Source organism: Papaver somniferum, unplaced genomic scaffold, assembly GCF_003573695.1.
Source record: "Papaver somniferum cultivar HN1 unplaced genomic scaffold, ASM357369v1 unplaced-scaffold_10, whole genome shotgun sequence".
In the NCBI taxonomy this organism is placed as follows: Eukaryota; Viridiplantae; Streptophyta; class Magnoliopsida; order Ranunculales; family Papaveraceae; genus Papaver; species Papaver somniferum.
The window spans coordinates 6,022,523-6,045,527 of NW_020618825.1; the positions used below are offsets into that span (position 1 = coordinate 6,022,523).

A 23,005-nucleotide genomic window follows, 5' to 3' on the forward strand; every position below is an offset into this window, starting at 1 on the left:
GATATATAGATTAAGGATGTACCTCCATTTAATTGACAATTAGTAAACTGTAATTATTTTTGCAACCTCATATACTTTTGAGTTGGAGGATCAGAGAGTATGGAAATATGGTGACAGTTTTATTGTTGCGAGGTGTTATAAGTCTCATGAGAATAAGGGTTTAATCTCATTTCCACAGAAAAATATATGGAATACTAAAATACCTCAGAAAGTGATATTTTATGTTTGGACTCCGTGTTAGTGCTTACCTTAAGGATTTTTTTTTTCTTTTGGTATAAGGGTGTCTACTTTGCAAGAAGAGTTCAGAGTCTAATGTACACATATTCCTCCATTGTGAGATTACAACCTCTATATATAATCATTCTTTGAAAGGAATAATCACAGTGGGTGTTTCAGGTCTCAGTGAGACAGTGTGAAAGTAAAATAATCCCACATCGCTAGAATCCGCATAATGGACTTAAAATATAATTCATATGGAAGGGCCACTCAATTCATCGCCAATTGGTTTTGACTTGGATGCCCAAAAAACTTTAATATGGTATCTGAGCCAGAAAACACTTAATCTATTTAAATTCAAATCAGAAAGTTTTGCTTAAGATTAGCACCATGACTGCTGTAGCTAATGTAGCGATCATAACAACTAACTCTAGTGGAGGATATATATCGTCACATGATCAACTAGGTCTTGATAATACTCTTACTGATACCCAATGGGAAACCATTGTACAAACGGTTGAAACTTCGAATAATATGATTCGAAGGAGAAGCTTTCTGATAAGTGGATACTTGATACAGGGCTTCAAGACATATGACAAGAAGTAAAGAATTTTTATTTAAGACCCATCGCATAGGTTTTTCTTCTGTAATGCTTTCTAACAACACATTCTCTCTTTCTCCATGCGAAGGCACTATGGTGTTTGGAAACAATAGGGAATTATATCGTGTTTTATTCATTCCTGATCTCCACTGCAACTTGATTTCATTAGCATGTTTAATTAAATATTTGAGATGAATTAATTTGTCACTTTGGCTGATAAATTATGTGAGATACAGGATGATAAGCGCATAATTCATATGATTTTAGTATCCATTCCATACTTGTTTAAGCTATTATTCTTGCATATTTTCGTATTATTATTCTTGTTTTCTCTTACTTTCCTATAATAGGTGAATCATCCACAAAGGAGCTATAAAATGTTGAAAAGAGATAGGAAGAAAAGTATTCCAAGTATCCAAGCGCCAAAGTCCAAGAGAAGTGGAAGAAAAGCGACGAAAAGGACAAAAAAAGCTCAAAATCAAGAGAAGGGCCAAAGACCGATCTTAACTCATTCAAATTAAGGATTTATCATCACCATATTTAATTTAATCGAAATATAAAAAGAATTCAAAAATAATGAGGTCATTCCGATTTCGGATGAAGAAGTTGTGGCCAAAACAGTTTTGATTGAATACCGAAGACAGTGAAGTCCACCGGGTTCGCAGACTTAATTCCGAAAATTTCTGCTGCATTTTGAAGTTTGCGGACTGAGTTCGCACACTTAGCAAAGGGGAAACGTGTATTCACACCTTCGAAGACCTAAGGGAACGTTTGGGAACGCTATTTCGTTATTTTGAGTCGGATTCTTGAACCAAACCCAATACGTGAAGGACAAGCAATGTAAACCTATAAAAAGGTATTAGGTTATGTGGAAGAATATCATATCATTAGGTCATGAAATTGTTAGGGTTTGGAGAGAAGAAACATCACACGGAGCGATAATCAATCGTAACGTTATCTCTTTACTTTTCTCATATGTATTTCATGGATGTTTCTACATCCATGAGTAGATAAACACCTATTGATTGAGGATGAATTCTAAGTTGTAAACAAGATTTGAGTATTATATTAATCTACTTTTAAGTTTTCATATGATTATCGTTTCTTTATACTAATTAACATTTATGGTTGATTGATAGATTGTCTAGGTGGCCAACTGGATTGATTTTTTGATTCAGTCTATTGCTAATATTGAGTTAGGAGATAAGTAATCGTCGAATAACTTATACACAAGTAGAGAACACAAAATCTTGCAGAGGGATTATGTGGAGCGACTGTGTGTATAAACAACACTAAAATGTGGACCTTGATCTAAGAGTCTAACTAATAGGATCAACCTATAGATTTATAAAAGATAAAGCATTCGATTGGATTACACCTTGAGTGATCTACTACTTGGTGGTTCGTTGAATAGAATCTGGTAGGCGAGAACTTCCGTATCCAGTGATATAAGGGATTTAGGGGATAGAACTGAGCTAGTTGATATTCCACGGTTGGTGATAATCTATGATTAACGACGAGTAAGCAATTATAATAACTCATTGACGGTTTATATATGAAGAAGGATTCTTGGATCATATCTCTCTCCATTGATTACAATACAATTTTATTTGCTTTGATTATTTATTTTGTTCACAATCTAAAACAAAACCCTCCTTGTGACATTTTGACAACTAAAACTCACTGCTCTTCGTGGGAACGATCCTTACTTCCATTATATTACCAGTTAATTGTGTGGAAATAAGATTATTAATTTGATTGCACTTACAACACGCATCACAAGACCACACTACGGGGGCGATGATTGATGTGGGTGAGAAACGATACATAGTCCATATATTCCACTGTGGATCGCTCATTATGGAAAATCGGTGGGTATTTGCTGGAGAATATTATTGTTTATGGCATAGATGTTTAGGTCATGCGTCTAATAAGATTGTTTCTTTGCTTCCAAGTATGAATAAAGTTGATTGTCAGAAATTTCTTAATGAACCATGTGATATTTGCATTAAATCTAAACAAACTCAGACTACTTTTCCTGTTAGACAGAATAAAGCTGATGACTTCTTCGATTTAGTTTATTGTGATGCATGGGGTGATTATCGTACTCCATCTTCTTGTGGTGCATATTATTTTCTTACCACTGTCGATGATTATTTTCGTTGTATTTGGGTTTATTTGATGGCACATAAAACTAAGGTGGGTTTATTTGGGTTTACAAGATTGTTTCTTTGCTTCCAAGTATGAACAAAGTTGGTTGTCAGAAATTTTCAGAATTTTTGTGCTATGACTAAGACACAATTTGATAGACAGGTTAAGAAGGTGAGAAGTGATAATGTTACAAAATTTCTTCTATTAATTCATTTCTTTAATGAACAGTATATAGAATTTCAAACTTCACGTGTGGATACACCACAACAAAATGGGAGAGTTGAACACGAACATCGTCATATATTTGTCGTGTCACGTACTTTACGATTTCAAGCCAATTTACCTATTTGGTTTTTGGGTGTATGTATCTTAACTGATACTTAACTTATTAATCACATGTCTGCTCCCTTTATCAATGGGAGAACTCCATATGAGTTATTGCTGGAAGCCTTCTATTTATACTCATATTCGGGTATTTGGTTGTTTGTGCTATACAAGTATTTTTCCTCGTGATCGTAATAAGTTTAATCGACGAAGTCGAAGATTTATCTTTATTAGTTATCCTCATGGAAAAACCGGTTGGAGGTTATGCAACTTAAGATATTTCGGGACATGGTCTCTTGGATCCTACTAATGGATATCGTCAGTCTGGATTGAACGAAATGGTGGATGATATTACAGGACAGTCAAACACAAGTATTTTGTTGTCTACCACGAAAAATGATGCTTGTATTGAGCTTCCAGATGTCTGGAGGAGTGGAAATTCATCTTTTTCAGAAAGTGTTACAGTCACAGACGGGTCAGCAGCTTCCTATGATAACGTTCCACAAATTATATCAGGTGATTCAAAGTTTCCTAACAATGCTCTATCACCTGAAAACCCATCGTCATAAGTATTACCTCTTACTACGGATGAGGTACACAGACAGGATAATTCAGTTGTGAATGATGATTCAGATGTTCGACATAGTTCTCGTTCGAGGGTTCCAAATACTTGGTTACGTGATTATGTGTGTAACATTGTTAAAGTTATAGTCCCTGGTTCATCCACTCCTCACCCGTCACGGTCTTCAGGTACGCCATATACTATTATTAATTATGTCTCTTGTGCTAATTTTTCTGCTAATCATATATACTCGGTTTTTTGCAGCCATTACCACTCTTACGGAACCTACCAGTTATGCTGAAGCTGTGCATCATCCATGTTGGCGGTTGTACGCAAGGTGTAGGAAGAATTACTGGCCAATGTAGGAAAATGTCATCTTACACCCATGACCGAATGACTGGTCACTCGTACGTAGGTCCACGTGTTAGGCCAAATGACTGTCCTTACACGTGAGGGGGCTTGTGAAATTACAACAGTCTCACATCGCTAGAGTCCGCATAATGGACTTAAAATATAATATGGAGGAGCCACTCCACTCGTCGCCAATTGATTTTGAGTTGGATGCCCATAAGCCCGTAAAACTTTTACAGACAGGCTTTACGGAATGAAACAGGAAAAAAGATAATAATCTTTCTACTATAAGGAAAATTTAGGATTTAATACCATTTGCCATATAGTGGACAATTTGGGTGGAAAACAATTGTTTGCCATATAGTGGACAATTTGGGTGGAAAACAATTGTTGGAATTTTAATGGAAAATACGATGAACCCCAGCTAATCATCAAAAAGCTGAAGATTCATATGTTTAACTTTTGTGTGGGTACATATGTTTTTGATGGTTATTCTCTCAACTAGGTGATTCACAATTGGGGTTGGGTTTAGGACATTTGTATTTTTCTTTTGTTTCTTACAGTTAAATTTTTTTTCCACAACAAGTTTTTTTATTCTTTGTGTCTCTGCTATTTTTGAGCACATTTTATGATTGCAGCTTCTAACCTTCTTGGCGCCCCGGCTACTAAGTGGTCGGGTCACATACATTTTGTTGTGTCCCCTATTTATTTTCTGATACCTATTTAACTAAAAAACCTCCCCCTTTATATCCCGTAATTGCTCAATTTTTTGAGAAAAAGTAGGAAGTTAGAAAAACAAAAAGGATGAACAACTAGGTAATAAAACATTTTTTCAAATTTTTTCGAACTTTGTCAGACTTGTCATCATTTAAAAAAGGCCACATACTTAAAGTATGTGGCCCGACCACATCATAACCGCACCGCCTCCTTGGTGGGATAACTGTAATTTTTTTAATACATTTCTACAACCGGAAAAAGGGGAGAGGGGATTGAAATGTACAAAGTTCACATGCTTTCGCAACGAGTTTTGGAAATTTTACCATAATGATGCATAACCAGTTCTAGTTAATGTCAACTTGAGTATTACACCATAATGGTGAATATTGCTCTTGGCCAGCGTCCCACTAATATGATGACCATTTTGGTGTAATTTCTATTCTGGTATAACATGCCCTAAATGCCGAAAACAAGCTTAAATAAAGATTCTGTTGGGAAAATTGGCACCCCGAGCGCAGGGGAAATCAGGATCACAAAGAGCAATTGGTGATTTGAACCAAACATGGGAGAAATAATAAGAGAGACAGAAGATAAACAAGAACACAACCACACAACACAAGATATACGTGGTTCACCTTTACAGGCTGCATCCACGGTCAACAATACCAGAAAAACTTCCATTAATCAAAGAAAATTACATGCTATTTCCGCAACCCAAGAAAAGACCAAAGAGTTAACAATACATACCCGAGAAAACCATTGAAGAAACCATAGAAATCAATTCTCTAACCATTCCTCAAACCAGCCTCATATCTTCTCTTCTACGCCGTCTTCAAAGCTGCTACTACCAGAGGAGAAACATGGAAACACTAGAAACTAGGTTTAGAGCAAAGCCCTAAACCTAAACACACTAGAACAACAAAATCCTCTCTCTACAAGTTTTTCTCTCACACCGATATCGACCTTCACGGTAGCACACAATCCTCCCTACCAAAGAGACCAAAAACCTAAGCACAAGATTTTTCAGTCTTCTAGGTTGGATTGTTTTCCACACCTCTAATTCTAATCCCTTATATATAGAAACTAACTTGGCCCTTAAGAAGCCCTAACTTTGGGAATAAGTTTTCTTAACTTGACTCTTATGATTTCCTAAACTTTAGGAACAAGTTTATGCAAGTTAGAGTTTAACCAAAACTCCAACTCTTAACCACCGACTACACCCCACAATTCTCCACCTCGTATCATGCTTTCAAGCATGAGACGATCACAGAAAATTATCTCCATCTTCAACCAGAGTTATTCGCCATCTCTATATACCAATAGAATTACTTTTGAAGTTTATACGCGAACTTCCATCTCCATAGAACCATCTCTTCGACCAAAACACCATAAAGTTGATAAAAGTCTTCAAACCATCTTCTTCATGAAGAACACTTATGAAACTAGCCACGTTTCACAAACACAATGAAAATCTTCAATCGCCATCAACGAATCCTTACACAGACTCCACTATTGATCACCAAAAGAACCATCTAGAAAGGAAATCCTTACACAGACTCCACCATATGATGGTTTGTTCTAGATACACGGTAATCATGACATGTGCTGGAGTATGCTATTGAAGCTAATTTTTCCTTTCTGGGTTAGAGTTCAATATGTTGTTAGGTTAAATCACACCAACCCATCCTTGCTCTGATACCAATTGTTGGGAAAATTGGCACCCCGAACGCAGCGGAAATCAAGATCACAAAGGGTAATTGGTGATTTGAACCAAACATGGGAGAAATAATAAGAGAGATAGAAGATAAACAAGCACACAACCACACAACAAAAGATATACGTGGTTCACCTTTACATGCTACATCCACGGTCAACAATACCAGAAAAACTTCCATTAATCAAAGAACATTACATGCTCTTTCCGCAACCCAAGAAAAGACCAAAGAGTTAACAAGACATACCCGAGAAAACCATTGAACAAACCATAGAAATCAATTCTCTAACCATTCCTCATACCAGCCTCATGTCTTCTCTTCTACGTCGTCTTCAAAGCTGCTACTACCAGAGGAGAAACATGGAAACACTAGAAACTAGGTTTAGAGCAAAGCCCTAAACCCTAAACACACTAGAACACCAAAATCCTCTCTCTACAAGTTTTTCTCTCACACCGATATCGACCTTCACGGTAGCACACAATCCTCCCTACCAAAGAGACCAAAAACCTAAGCACAAGATTTTACCACTCTTCTATATTGGATTGTTTTCCACACCTCTAATTCTAATCCTTTATATAGAGAAACTAACTTGGCCCTTAAAAAACCCTAACTTTGGAAACAAGTTTTCCTAACTTGGCTCTTAATATTTCCTAAACTTTAGGAACAAGTTTATGCAAGTTAGAGTTTAACCAAAACTCCAACTCTTAACCACCGACTACACCCCACAGATTCATCCCATTTAATGATGTATCTTTAAAAATGCATTTACCGAAGGTACTATTCAACAAGACAAAGTGCAAGCATATACTTGGAGAAGAAATATATATATGGAAGAGTCAAGAGATACTAGTTTGCATTATGTAATAATGATGACGACGACGACCAGAGCTAGGATTATTTTTTTTGTCAATTAGATTCATAGTCCTGAGTCTTTTGGCTGCAAATAAAAAAGCAGTGGGTCTTCAGCTCGGTTTACTTCATGTTGGTGGGTACTTTGTAGGTTCTTTGAGCTCTTCCTCATTTTGCTTCTTTGGTTTAATTACTTCCTTCTTGTTCCGATTCCAAAACCCGAGGCGCACCTGTTCGGGGAAGGGGCATTGAAGATCACAGTAAGTGGGAATTTGAATTTCCAACCACGCACTACTGAGGCAGACAACCGAATATATTATAGGCAGTTGGATTTGCTTCGTCTCTAATCGCCCAATACGTATTGAGATAACTTTTAGTACAACTGATCATACCTTTATTCGAATTTCACGTCTACAAATACTTTATTATCACCATCATAGATGTTGATAAGCATATTCTATTTTTTTGTTGATGCAACATACAGCATCCATATAAATAAAAATCTCCGAGGAAGCACAAAACTACAGCAAAAATAAAAGATAAAGCATCCTACGACCACAATGCCGTAGGAAGTCACTAGGAACCTGAACAAAGAATCAAAGCTGAAGCACAACAGATGCCCACATATTTGTTGGAATCCATTACATGTGATACACTTTTTCCTGATCACAAAGAATAAAAGATAACCCACTTATAGTAACAATATACTCCTGACATCTTTATCATCTTGTAACCGGCATCAACTACAACGCACGTTGATTCTTCTACATTCATGAGTCATGCAATATGCACACAAGGTCTTAATCACCGTTGGATTTTGTTTGCTTAGTTTTTTTGTTACTATCAGAAAACCATATCATACATCAAGAGAAATCTAATTTGCACAAGTTTAATTGATCATCTGCTAGGAGAGTGGACTGGATCGAAGGTGGATTTTGCAATCCACGACTGATGCATATATAAGGATAGATCTAGCTGCCTTAGCCAGAGTACGCAGATGACAATAGTATTACTAAAGTACTAATAATTAATTGTAGCCAAAATTGGAGAGAAGTGCTTAAATTACCTTTTGGGTGGGATAAAATTGGTGGGTTGAGAGTTTCACGGCATTGCTGGAACAGACCAGATGCTGTTAGAAACCTATAAGAGGACCGATCAGATATTAATGAAGCATGTCTTCCTTTATTCTTACAACTGGGATTGGCATGGCTTTCAAAGAGGTGAAAACAGGTAAGCTTTGCAGTTGCAGCTCGACTAAGTTGCCTGGATTTTATGAGAAAAAAGTGTCGCCTCCCTTTGAAGCATTCACTGAAAGCCTTCTGCGTGTTCAGAAAAGAAGTAAGCGTACGAGAGTCCTGGTTCATTAGAGAGGTAAGGTTCTCAAATAACTTAGCGTATCCAGAAGTTTTTAATTGCTATGACATGTCAAGCATTGATTTAGTATGGTGGATTTTTTTCTTAGCGACTAAATTCACAATCAAATCTATCCAAATTTCTCTTTATTAAGGTTTGTTTTCAACATATTGCCAAATTATCATAAAACTAAATCCCAGTGCTGCAAATGCGTTAAGGTTTGTTTAATTAGTCTCCTCTGAGAAACAAAATTTAATTTCATTATGTACCTAAGTAGGTAGCAAATGTGTCACTGCTGAAAATGTGGCATGCAGCATATTCATCATCAGCAATGTCATAAAACTCAAGATGTCTAATATTATGTTACAGTCAAGGAACTTTTTACAAATACATGTAGGTATAGAACTAGTGCACGGTGAACAAACGATCAATGCCAAGGTTTTTCACATCTATGACATGCATATATATTTTACTGCCTTCAATTTAGCCTAAAAATAGACCAAAATGAAAAAAATGATAGTAACTCTTTTTCAAAAATGGAGGGAGTATAATATTTGTTAGACGAATCAGTTGATCCAGTAGGCATAACTAACGTTTTTTGATGAAACTTGATAAGTGGGTTCAAAGACACCAAGGGTAAGAAAACGAAAGTTCACCACAAATCATCTCGATATATTCTCACTAAAGCTCCACTTTTTAATTCATATGGATCTCTTCGGACCTATTCAACAATCCATTGTTGCTGGTAAGAAGTATTCTTTAGTTATGGTAGATGATTATACCAGATTCACTTGGGTTGCATTTTTATCTCATAAGAATGGAACTCTTGGTGAATTCAAGATTATTGTTAAAAGAATCCAGAACGAACAAGGTCGCAAACTAAAGAAACTTAGAAGCGATCGTGGAACTGAGTTCAAAGACACCAAGGTATTTGAATTCTGTTACGATATGGGGATCATTCAACAATACTCTCCACCTATTACTCCTCAATCTAATGGAGTTGCGGAAAGAAAGAATAATAATATTCAGGAAATGGCTAGGGTAATGCTCCATAACAAAAACTTACCTTTAAGATTTTGAGGAGAAGTTGTTTTTACAGCATGCTATTTGATCAACCGTGTGTATTTACGGTCTAAAATCCTTAACACTCCTTATGAGTTGTGGTACGGAAGGAAACCCAACCTTCACTATCTCAGGGTGTTTGGAAGTAAGTGCTATATTCTGAAAGACCGAGAACAGAAAGGGAAATTCGACACCAAAAGTGATGAAAGTATCTTTCTTGGCTATGCTTCTGATAGTCATGGTTTTCGAGTGTTTAATCTCAGAACACAAGTCATGCTGGAATCTGCTAATGTTATTATTGACGACATTAATAAATTTCGTCATGATAATCCTCTTGCTGAATTACCTTCAACTAAGACAATTGATAAAGTCAAATAAATTCCAGAATCAGTTGAAGTTATTCCAACTGTTACTGATCCTGACATTTCTAGTGACGAGGAGAAGAGCACTGATCAAGGAATTCCTGACGAACAACAACGTGGCCCTCCACGACGTCTCTGGGTACAAAGGAATCATGATCCCAACAGTACTATTGAAGCAAGAGATTCTACAGCCAAAACAAGAGGACAACTTCAAAATATTTGCAATTTTGGTTGTTATCTTTCGAAAGTAGAACCAACATTGATGAAGCTCTGAACGATCCATTTTGGGTGAATGCAATGCATGAAGATTTAAATCAATTCAAAAGACAAGATGTATGGGAACTCGTACCTTGTCCCTCCAATATCAATATTGTTGGTACCAAATGGATATTCAAGAATAAGTTTGATGAATTTGGCACAATTATCAGAAACAAAGCTAGACTTGTCGCTCAAGGATATTCACAGATTGAAGGGATTGACTTTGACGAGACCTTCGCTTCTGTGGCACGCCTTGATTCCATTTGTCTTTTGTTAGCTCATGCTTGTTTTCTTAAGGTTAAGCTGTTTCAAATGGATATAAAATCCGCGTTCCTGAACGGGATTTTAAAGGAGGAAATCTATGTTGCTCAACCTAAGGGGTTTGAAAACCCTTATTTCCCAGATCATGTGCTAAAACTCAAAAAGGCATTGTATGGGTTGAAACAAGCACCTATAGCCTGGTTTGAAAAACTTAGCACTTCTCTCATTAGAAAAGGTTTTTCAAGAGGTGGAGCTGATAAAACCTTGTTCACCAAATGGAGTGGGAAAGATGTGGTTATTTCTCAAATCTATGTTGATGATATCATCTATGGATCAACTTCTGAAAAATCTGCAAAATATTTTCAAGTCTCTCTTGCTAAGGAATTTTAAATGAGCAATGTTGGTGAATTAAAATTCTTCTTAGGATTACAAATTTCAACAACATAAGGATGGAATTTACCTATCCCAAGAGAAGTATGCTAGAGATCTTGTGACAAGGTTCGGCCTGGATAAGTCTTCTCCAAAGTTGACACCTATCCCCACTACTGGAAAACTACATAAAGATGAGAAAGGAGCAAAAGTAGATCAAAAGTTGTATCGATCTATTATTGGTAGCCTCTTGTATCTTACAGCTACTAGACCTGATATTTCCTTCAGTGTTGGTTGTTGTGCCAGGTTTCAGGAAAATCCAAAGGAATCTCATCTTGCAGCTGCAAAGAGGATCATTAGATATATTAATCACGCTGCTGGGTATGGGTTATCTTACACTTTTGATACTAACACTGATTTATCTGCTTATTCAGATGCTGATTGGGCAGGATGTGCAGAAGATAGAAAAATTACATCAGGGGGTTTCTACTATGTAGGACTGAATCTTGTAGCTTGGCATAGCAAAAAGAAAAATTCTCAATCCCTGTCTACATGTGAGGCAGAATATATTGCTGCTGGATCATGCTGTACTCAACTCCTATGGATGAAACAAATGCTAGCTGATTATGGAGTTGATACTGGAATAATGAAGATTTTTTGTGATAAATCTAGTGCGATTTGAATCACTGAGAATCCCGTTGAGAACTCAAGAACAAAGCACATTGACATAAGGTACCATTTTATCCGTGATCTCTATGAAAATAGTATCATAAATATGGAATTTGTGCCTTCGGAACAACAATTGGCTGATATTCTTAACAAACCATTAGACACTGCTACATTTCAACACTTGCAGCAGTTTATTGGTGTTGTTTTGGTTCATTAAACGTTTCCATAACTCTTGCCCCTATGCTTATCTCTATCTTTTGGGAAATTGAGTTTAAAACTCCAGTAGTTTACTCCAGTTCAGTTTCTGTAGAGTTGTTTTTGTCGTGTTAGTGTCATTTTTCTTTTCAAAATCCTTCTTTTCTTTTGAAATTAAGGTCGCACGTTGTTGTTCCCTTGGGAATGGAATCAAATGGGGGAGAGTTCTTTTGAACTTGTGCTTAATGGTCATATCTTGAGGGGTGTACGGCTGTGGAATTTTAGAGGGGTTATCTTGTATCTTTAAACTCCTTGATGAATGCTATTATCTTCGGCTATATGATTGCATCTAAATAAGATGATGTGTATTCTTTCTGTTTAGTCATGAAATATCTCTTACAGAAATTTTATTATGATCCCGTTCTTGTACCTTTGCCAATTTTATTGACAAAAAGGGGGAGAATTAATATGTAATTCACACTACAAATACATATGGTTTTCGGATCATTGTGTAAGGGGGAGTGGTTTCCATGTGAGATGGAGTATTGACTAAGGGGGAGTGATACATATCACCATAGTATTATTAATGTTGTGATACAATTGAACTTTGACCCTGTATAACAATGATCGAGAATTATGTTTTCTCATTGTTATAGCTACGGATCTTCAACAACGGTGATGCTAAACTTACAACCTTTGGGATCATTGGACTACTTGGAAGTGACGAAGATTTCGAGGAATGTTGAACATTAGACATGTGGAATAGGAGCTACTAAAGTTTCATTATCTTCTTTGTATTCCATATGTATTGATAGTTTTGTCACTAAAATTGACAAATGGGGAGATTGTTAGAGAATTGCTCGGTCGAACTCGCATGCGTTGCTATATCAAGCATGTTTGTCAATGTTAGTGATCAAAACTATAAGTGTTGATTTCTAGTCTACCATAGCTAAGTCTTGGACTAGGATAGTAAGTGTAGTTGAGCTCAAGGACTTCATGGAAATTCATCATACAAGTAGAAGAACTACTCAAGGAACCGGTGGAACTTCTCGACAAAAAGGTATGTGAATACTTGAACTTATCTATCACTCAAAAGTCTATCTATTCTATCTCCTACTTCTTGAGACAAAAAGTCGTATGCTATATATAAACTTAGATTATACACATTTGGTATTTCGAGTCGAGTATACCTCTCCTATATATATCTCGAAATATGTGTTGGTAAGCTTTTCGCTTCGACCAAGTTTATCTTTACCTAGTGACGAAAGTCATGATATGTTTCAATCACTTTGAAAATTGATTTGACGAGAAATGGTGTAACAACTGTATAACATTCTCTAAGAATGTTTCAATAATTGGAATGAGGGTTTAGATTACATAACCAATGATGGACATAAGTATTGTTGTGGAAACACATATGTGCATAAGTCATATTCCTTGAACCAAACTTTTCGAACTTTCTTGATCAAGAGAAACCGGAAGAATGGCTTGTTTCCAAGTCCGCGAACTGCGGAACTTATCATCCCGAGAAATTCTCCTGGAGTTGACAAAATAGTTGCGGGAGTACCAGTCCGCGAACCCAGTCCGCGAACCGGCGGAATGTCCTTTGCCGAGATTTTCTGTTGGAGTTTGTAAACTCTGCCCGGTAATTTAAGTCCGCGAACCTAGTGTGCGAACTTAAAAAGGTTATATATCTGAAGATGATTTCTGAACTTAAACTTATAATTACTAAGGAATGCAATATGCAAAACGTGGCTATAAAGTTCATGAACCGATTCAAGTGAATCAAATCATCTTTACTTCAATTGTGTCTTGTGTAGTACATAAGATTTCCTTGCAATTGAACAACACTCTAACTAGTTCATTAGGGTCATTTGAACTAGTTATGGTGAAGAAGAAAATGGTTGATATGAAATGCTCATATGGTGAAGAAGAACATGGTTAACTATTTTTGAACCAACAATGTACACGTTTGGGTACGGTTAACAAACCTAGAAGCATACATTTCATTTGTGTATAACAAGCTAAGTTTTCGATCTAACGGTTGAGAAATATTAGCGTGAATCTAAATCAGGTTTTCATCTAACGTTGGATATTGATTGCTTTGTTACTAAGGCAAAACCCTGATTTGAAAGACTATATAAGGGGACATCTAGCAACTCTCCAATACTAATCCCCATACCTTACGTGTGATACTAGTTTGCGTGCTAGAGTCGGTTCTCCTTTAACCTTTGGTTTTCTTCTTCTAAAACCAGGTTAAACGACTTAAAGACTTCATTGGGATTGTGAAGCCATACCGGTACTACTTTTATCGTAGTTGTGTGATCTGAACTTGCATCTTCTATCGTACGAGTACAATCATATTTGGATTGAGATTTATATCTCCGATTAAGATTGTTGTGAGGTGATTGATTAATATAGGATGTTCTTCGAGAATATAAGACCGAATTATCAATTGGTTCCTGTCACCTTGATTATTATCAAAAGACGGAACAAAAACTTTAGGATTTTTCTTTGGGAGACACATTGATCCTTTGATAGACTTGTCTGTGTGAGACAGATTTGTTTATTATCAAAGCCTGCGATTTTTGGTCGTAACAACTCTTAGTTGTGGGGGAGATCAACTAAGGGAATCAAGTGCGTAGTATCCTGTTGGGATCATAGGCGTAGGGAATACAACTGTACCTTGGATCAGTGGGAGACTGATTGGGGTTCAACTATAGTCCAGTCCGAAGTTAGCTTGGAATAGGCTAGTGTCTGTGGAGGCTTAATACAGTCTGTATTCAATCTGGACTAGGTCCCGGGGGTTTTCTGCATTTGCGGTTTCCTCGTTAACAAAATTCTGGTGTCTGTGTTATTTCTATTTCCGCATTATATTTGTTTATATAATTAAAATAATACAGGTTCTGTTTTTGATTCAATCAATTGGAAATCCGACCTTTGGTTGTTGATTGACCCTTGGATATTGGTCTTTGGTACCATCCAAGTTATTCCTTGTGTTTGATCAAAGACTCGATGATTTCTATTATCTTGAGTAAATCAAAACAAGAGAGAGATATTAACTCCTTGAGATACTTTTACCTAGATTGAGTTTGACTATCTAGTTGATTCTCTAGAAAGTGTTTCGGAGTTGGTCCATATAGATTGCTAAGCGAAATATTGGGTGGTGTTGTTAGACCCCCGCTTTTTCAAAAATAAGCAAGGATTTGATCCCCCTCGGCCTTTTCCAGCGGAGACACGTGATAAACGTGATAAGAGCAAATACTGCAACTTCCACAAAGACCATGGTCACAAGACTGAGAATTGCCGCTCTTTACAGATCGAGGTCCAGCGAATGATAGACGCTGGAAAACTACATGAGTACGTTTAAAAGGATTTTGGGAAAGGTCCTGGACAGTTTGGCACATCACATGTGATTAACGTTCATGTGGTTAATGTCAGTCACGCCAGGATTCATTCAATGACCAGTCGAGCATCGGAAGATGAGACCAGGAGAAGGCTTAGGCAGTTAAAAGAATGGTACTTGACAAATCACATCGATTTTGTCAGTGGCAATGGAGCAGAAATTCGGGAGCTTGGATGCACAAAGATCGAGTTCTCTGAAGCAGACATGATAGGTGTATATGCTCCCCACAATGATGCTATCGTTATAACTTCTTGGATTAGCATGATTCATGTACACCAGATTCTAGTAGATACAGGAAGCTCAGTGAGTGTGTTGTTTTCAGGAGCCTATTCCTCTATAAATCTCCCACACGACTTGATCAAAGAGGATGAAAATCCAATTATCGGTTTCAGTGGCGAAGTTACAAAGGCAATTGGAAAAGTGAAGATACCTATAACAGTGGCTGACAAGTCCGTTTTAGACACTTTCTTGTTGCTTGATTGTATAGCTCCCTACAATGCGATCGTAGGACGAGACTGGATGCATGAGATCGGTGCATTCACATCTTCATATCATCAGTGTCTGAAGTTTGTTACCCCTGAAGGAGTCGTGAAAGTTAAGAGAGACCAGATGACCGCCCACAAGTGTCACGAAAATGCTATGGCGAGGGAAAACAGACGGATCCCGTAAGTGGTTATATGTTATACAGTTAGGTTTCATTGAAAAATTTGGATTTGCTAAATTACACTACTAATTTGTCGTTCTTTTTAGTTTCTGTTTGCCCCCACTTCCTCAAAGTTCCACCCCTATCAGATAAAAATAACAACCATTGAATCATGTTAATGGTATGGCGCCAAATTAGATCTAAAAAATTATCGAAACTGAAAAATACACGTAGAAATTAAAGTCTTATCGAAACTGAAAAATGCACGGAGAAACTAAAGTCTTCGTATTTTCCTCCTTGGTGCTTAGAGCATATCCTATGGGTAGTCCCCAAATGAAGACTATCTCTTTCATATGAAAGAGGACTCGTTCATATGAACGAGTGAAGCCACTATGGGCAAAAATGAAAGGGAACACTAAACGGGAGACTTTCTCCCGTTAAAGAAAAAAAAACTAAAAAACTCCTAAAACGGGGGACCTTCCCCGTCAAAAAAAACAAACTAAAAGAACTTCTAAAACGGGGGGACTTTCCCCCGTAAAAAAAAAACTAAAAAAACTTCTAAAACAGGGGAAAGTCCCCCGTCAAAAAAAAAAAACTAAAAAAAGTTCTAAAATTGTCCCCCGTCTAGTTCAAAAAGTTCCAAATTTTTTTGACGGGAACTAGTGTTTCACTACCAATCACTCGTTCAAGTGGTTAGTTGAATGAGTGCATGAACGTGTTTGGGAGAAAAATGGGGTAAAAACTACCCATAAGAGTCTCAAATCCGCTAAAATTGGTAGTGCACTCTTTCATTTAAAAGGGTGATACTGCCCATAGGATTTGCTCTTATCTTATCAAAGTAAAACTTCCTCCTTAACTTTTCCCATTCAGTTCTTCTGATTTTATTTTCTTAGATTGAGCCTTTAAACTCAATCATCACCCAAAAGAAAAAAAAAAAACTGGAAAGGAATCCAAATCCAAATCTACCTAGAGAACGAGAGTGGAATCTCTTCCTCTTTCAACAGTAAGGTTTCTCTGTACATCTCCATCTTCTATTTTGAATAGACAGATTTAATTTGGAATGGCGAAAGTAATGGCGGCCGATTCATGGCAATGAATATCCAATAGAGAATTCAGTCATCAAAAGAAGAAGAGAATCGTCATCAAAAAGTGAAATAACCAAGTTTGGAGGACAGATTGAGACGCGAATGAGTAAAAATTCTTGTGATTTTGACATAATAATATCTTGATTTTTTTTTTTTTTTTATGAAATACTGATTCAGTTTTAGCATTTTTACTGTTATAGAAAAAACTCAGATTGTGTAAAACTTTGTTTCCTCTATGAATTTGTACTTCTTGTTTAGTGATCCGAATTTTGGGTTTTCAGGATTTAGCGTTTATAAGAAGAAGAAAAAACCCTAAATCCTCACAAACAACGAATTTCAGCTACACAGTAGGTTATCGAAAATTTCCTAGCATGTTTGCATCATATTTATATATGAATTGATCATGGATTGAATACTGCAACCTATTCTCTGAACTTAATGATGTTTAACTCTTATTTTTTTTATTGGGGGGATGTTTTAAATGTCATTCGAGTTGAAAATTTCTTTGTTGGTGCTGGTTGAAGGAGTTCTGAATGCTCAAGAAGAAAGTGGGAGAAACAATGCGATAATTGTGTCTAGAATTCATAAGAGTTATTGATGGTACGAAGATTGTTTCCCTCAGAGAATATGAAAAAATCAAGGTAATATCAGTTGTTAAGTTCGTACTAATACTGCGTTGTAGGCACAATAACTAGGTGTATTTGTTATTTGCATTGTAGGTATTGATATCGGACAGTTACAAGCATGAAAATTTCATTTGTATATTTTGTTTACTGTTGCCGACAACGATGATATCCATATTGCTTTTCAAATTATTAATAGTGCTAAGGTAAGAGAGATACATTTAAGATTTGTAATAATGTTCTTTTGTTTTGGAGATTTTGTTGAACTCTGTTATGATGTTTTAAATTATGACTTAAGAGGTGCCGATCTCTTTGACGGTGTTGCTGCAAAAATAATCATCGCCTTGCAAAATTGAAGGCGAGCGTTTAATGCTTCTTTCTTTATGTCCTGTTGAAGTTTCGCAATGATATCTGATGGCAGAAACACTATGTAAATTGAATATCATTTGATATTAACACTAGCATAGTTAACACAAACATAGTTTCAAGGTATACATTCTCTTCTTTCTTAGATATTTAAGTGTGTACTATCTTGTTACAATGTTTGATGTGTATGCATGAAGGAGTAAGTTCTCTAGTGAATCTTCTTGTGATTTTTTAGTGTACAAGTGTACTACTTCAATTATTTTAAAATGATGGTCCAGTATTTGTGGTAGAATTTTAGTAATAGCTACTGATGTGCATGAATTTGTACTTTCTGATTTTTCATAGGTTGACTTGCTTTATTCTACTGATCGTGCAATTGTTGGTAGATGAATAGACATTAAATGCATTAATGTTGCGATCAGCTAGGACTTGCTTTATTCTACTGATCGCCCACATCATTTTCTCCATTCATGACTTTTACAGTATGGTAGCCCGGAAACTTTTAGACCTGCAGTTTAAGAAGACTAGTGTGACACAAGTCAGTGTATAATAAACAGGTAAGATTTCCATTTCTTTCTCCAACTTGTATTAACTAGGATTCAACCATTAGTTAAGACTAAGATAAAACTAGAAGTGCTCTATGATCGAACCTTATCAGTCACAATTTGTCTTTAATATACCCTACCATTTCTTTTATGATCTTCGTGGGCCATAATATGTTTTTTTTTTTGAAGCATGGCCATAATATGGTGATCTAATCTTTCTTGTGGTTTATGCTTGAACCGTTGTTGGATGCACACTTACATGTTTTGTTTAACTGTGGACAGTACTTAGTGATTGGATCCGTCTTGAGGAATTTAAAGAACAAAGCAGATGCGCCTGCACCACAAAATGATGAAAATTATGGAATCCTCATAGACGAAATCATCAATAGCAATATAGAACAATGTGTTAGAGATGGAACACTTGAGATATTTTTCCGATGGGATGATTAAATGGCCACAACAATACGTATCTCCGCACTTGGAAATTGATCAAGTTTTTTTTCTTTTTTTCTTTTTCTTGTTTGTTGTTTTGAACATGAATTGAATATGTAGCTTTTGTTGTTGAACTTGCGGTGTCTGGGTTGTCAAGTTGTTAACTGAATTTAAGTTCATTTTAATAAAATCGGCTGATTTATGAGAAATTATTTATCTTGGCTAGTCTCGAGTATTAATATAAAAAATAGTTAAGTGAAAGAGAAAAATAAGAAAGGAATAACATTCAGATTGAATCAGCTGAATTTTATTAGACTGAAACTGACTCGGCTGAATTAAATTGGGATGAATCTTGAAACTTAAATTTTGACAAACAGAGTCAGTAGTTAATTTTCTTCATATGAAATTTGTCGTTGATTTTGAACATATACAGTCCGTCATTTAAGAAATAGTACACCAAAATATGACATACTTTTGGACAGTCCAAATGCGTCCTATATCCCAATTTTCAACAGTTTTTGTCTGTCCTAAAATCCACGTTTTGGACTATATAAGAAGTCAGAAGTTAGCGGGAACCAAATTATTCGAGTCGAGCAGAAATAGCAATTACAGAATCCTCTCTCTCTAGAATCATATATGGGAGAGGACGCAGCTGAACCCCCAACAGGTGAGAAACCGATCGAGGTCCAGATTGGAGATGAGAAGCGCAAAACAACGTTCGTAGGGGCAGATATTCTTGCGCACGAACGTGATGGTTTGATTATATTTCTAAAGGAAAACTCCGACCTTTTCGCATGGAGTTTTGCTGAGATGCCTGGTTTAGATCCAAATGTAGCCTGCCACAGGATAAATATCGATGATCAGGAGTATGGTGCAAAGAAAAAAAGATGGAGTTATTGCATATGTTGAAAAGATGTTGGAAGTAGGCTTTATTCGACCAGTGCAGTATCCTTGCTGGCTGTCTAATATCGTACCTATTCCAAAGAAGAATGGTAAAGTTCATGTCTGTATCGATTTTACTGATTTGAATAAAGCATGTCTGAGTGACCCATACCCATTATCGCGGATAAGAGATTTGGTGGATGCAACATCAGGGTACGGAAGACTGTCATTTATGGACGATTTTTCGGGGTATAACCAAATACCTTTGTTCGAGGAAGATCAAGAGAATAATGCGTTTGTGAATGACAGAGGAGTTTAATGCTATACTGTAATGCCGTTCGGGCTAAAGAACACATGGGAGACCTACCAGCATTTGGTAGACCATATATTCAAGGATCTGATCGGGAAGACGATAGAAGTATATATCAACAATATGGTAGTGAAATCTGAGCAAAAGGAATCACATTTTCTTGATCTGCAGAAGATGTTTGATATATTGAGGAAATATCGAATGAAGCTCAATCCAGAAAAATGTTCGTTCAGGCTATCCTCGGGAAAGATCCTTGGATACTTGATGACGCACAAAGGAATCGAGGCGAATCCGGAGCAAATTAGAGCCATCAGAGAAATGCCATCCCCAAGAACGAAGAAGGATGTCCAGAATCTAGCGGGATGATTAACATCTTTAAATTGTTTCATTTCATGCTCGTCGGATCGATTCAAACCATGCTTTGATGTTTTGAAGAAAGCAGTGAATTTTGGTTGGACGGATGAGTGCGAAAAGGCTTTTGATGAGACTAAACAGTATTTGTCAACTCCCCCAGTTTTGGTGAGTCCAAAAACTGGACAACATATCGGAGTTTATCTGGATGCAACGGAGAGCGTTGTAAGTGCAGTGTTGTTTGTTATGCATCCGCATGAAAAGCCTGTTTACTTCGTCAGTAAATCTTTGACGGCGGCGGAAACACGGTATAATAAAATTGAGAAGATAGCACTTGCACTGTTGCAAGCATCTCGTCGCCTCAAACATTATTTCCAAGGGAGACAGATCGTGGTCTACTCAGAATACCCGTTGAAGAGAATTCTGGAACGTGCCGATGATTCCATCCGACTATCTATATGGTCAAATTTTCTATGGGCGTATGAAATCAAGTACGAAACTAGAACTGCAGAGAAGGGACACACGCTGGCTGCACTGCTAGAAGATTCCCTTGTGGACGACATAGAAACGGTTGCCAGAGGAGAAGAAGAGTTATTCAAACCCATAGAGTTATCCACTGATCATGATGGGGGCGAGTCCGCAATGGAGGTCGATACACCTGAACCATTACGGACCGTATTTACTGATGGGTTATCAAATGTTGGTGGAGATGGAGTTGGATGTATCATCCTTACTCCCGAAGGTTCGAGGATCGAGAAAGAAACCAGATTGGGTTTTCAAGCATCAAACAATAAAGCTGAATATGAAGCAGAAATTATCGGTTTAAAGGCTTTCAAACAGTTAGATGCGAAGAACGTGAAGCTGGTAACTGATTCCATGCTAGTAGTTAACCAGTTTTTGGGGACCTACAGAGCCAAGGAAGATAGAATGACCCTATATGTGGATCATATGAGAGAGAGTTGGCAAATGAGTTCGACCAATTATCTATTGGGCAGCGACCGCGGTTGGAAAACAGGCATGCAGATGCTTTAGCATATCTTTCTTCCGCAGTCGAAACTGATACCACCCATTTCGTCGTAGTGTATTTCCAAGAGTTACCTAGCATCTCCGATAACCACTTTGTTCTGGATCTCGAACACGCTAGTGGGGGCGAGAGGGAAGCTACATCAGCACAGAGAGATACCGAGAACACCGACAACAATATGGATGTTGACAGTATAGTGATAGATGATTCAGGCAATCCTGCTCAAAGCGCTTCAGACTGGCGTCAACCTTCTATCTGGTATTTGACAACCAGTGAACTCCCAAAAGATGAGAAACTTTCTTCAAAAGTGAAAAAAAATGCATGGAGTTATTCAATGATCGAGGGACTGTTATACCGCAAACTTGTAACTTTGGAGCCATTTTTGTGATACGTATCAGCCGAAGAAGGACAACATATATTGGTAGAGGCTCATGAAGGAATATGTGGCAGTCATTCTAGAGGGGGCAGTCTCGCGTACAAGATACTTACCCATGGGTATTTCTGGACATACATGCAGAAATATGCTAAAGAATACGCGCAGAAATGTGTGCCATGCCAAGAGCAAGCTCCAATTCCAAAAAGGCCCGCCAATAAATTACATCCAGTTTTTAGTCCCTGGCCGTTCGATAAATGGGGACTAGACATCGTCGGACCACTTCCCAAAGCTCTTGGAGGAGTGAAATTTGCACTATCCGCAACAGATTATTTCACCAAATGGGTCGAAGCAGTGGCATTGGTACATGTTACCAGACATTATGTGAAAAGGTTCATATGGGAGAACATCGTCTGCAGATTTGGAATCCCAAGCGAGTTAGTATCAGAAAATCGGAAGCATTTCGATTCTGGGGTGATCAAAGAATTCTGCAAGAACCTGAATATTCGCCACAATTTCTCATCTCCTTATTATGCTTAGAGCAACGGGCAGGCGGAAGCAACCAATCGTGTTATTATGGACAACCTCAAGAAAGGCTGGAGAAAGTGAAGGGAAAATGTACAGAAGAATTTCCTAGAGTCTTATGTTCCAACCGAACGACCCAAAAAATATCCACTGGATTTTTCCCATTCACTCTGGCTTATGGGACAGAGGCAGTCATACCCACTGAGGTACATCTCAAGACTACCAAAACTCGTGCTGTCAAATCTGGGGAAAACGACAACATACTGTCTTTGGATAAAGAGTTGCTAGAACACCAAACAACAGTTGGTATGATACCATCAGGCAGTCAAGATGATCTATGATCATAAAGTTAGAGAACGGTCATTCAAACCAGGGGAATATTTCTTGAAGAAAACCCGAGCAGCCACAATGGTACCAAACTGTGG

The 23,005-nt window shown here is 37.2% G+C and overlaps 2 protein-coding genes and 1 long non-coding RNA gene across 5 annotated transcripts; all 3 read left to right on the top strand.

Moving 5' to 3' along the window:
• Positions 1 to 15,475: 15,475 nt before the first annotated feature.
• Positions 15,476 to 16,090, top strand: LOC113326224. Its single transcript, XM_026573989.1, has one exon. The coding sequence runs from the start codon at positions 15,476 to 15,478 to the stop codon at positions 16,088 to 16,090; it is 615 nt and encodes a 204-aa protein (XP_026429774.1).
• A 907-nt stretch (positions 16,091 to 16,997) lies between these two features.
• On the top strand, positions 16,998 to 19,324 carry LOC113326096. 3 transcript variants are annotated; one of them, XR_003348291.1, is made up of 5 exons: positions 16,998 to 17,255; positions 17,431 to 17,496; positions 17,674 to 17,790; positions 17,869 to 18,695; positions 18,966 to 19,324. It is a non-coding gene; the product is annotated as an uncharacterized LOC113326096 (long non-coding RNA). The 3 variants fall into 3 exon arrangements; XR_003348292.1 differs by having other exon boundaries at positions 18,622 to 18,695; XR_003348290.1 differs by having other exon boundaries at positions 17,674 to 18,695.
• A 1,004-nt stretch (positions 19,325 to 20,328) lies between these two features.
• LOC113326225 lies at positions 20,329 to 22,921 on the top strand. Its single transcript, XM_026573990.1, has 5 exons — positions 20,329 to 20,652; positions 20,743 to 21,522; positions 21,654 to 22,046; positions 22,200 to 22,418; positions 22,475 to 22,921. Exons 1-5 carry the CDS (start codon positions 20,329 to 20,331, stop codon positions 22,919 to 22,921), a joined length of 2,163 nt encoding a protein of 720 aa, XP_026429775.1.
• Positions 22,922 to 23,005: the final 84 nt, after the last annotated feature.

Bases quoted from the DNA above. Each gene is read 5' to 3' on its own strand.
- LOC113326224 (XM_026573989.1), top strand. From the start codon at position 15,476: ATGACCAGTCGAGCATCGGAAGATGAGACCAGGAGAAGGCTTAGGCAG.
- LOC113326225 (XM_026573990.1), top strand. From the start codon at position 20,329: ATGCCGTTCGGGCTAAAGAACACATGGGAGACCTACCAGCATTTGGTA. The intron at 20,653-20,742 runs GTCCAGAATCTA...GATGTTTTGAAG, and splicing joins CCCCAAGAACGAAGAAGGAT to AAAGCAGTGAATTTTGGTTG. The intron at 21,523-21,653 runs GTAACTGATTCC...TCTATTGGGCAG, and splicing joins ATGCGAAGAACGTGAAGCTG to CGACCGCGGTTGGAAAACAG.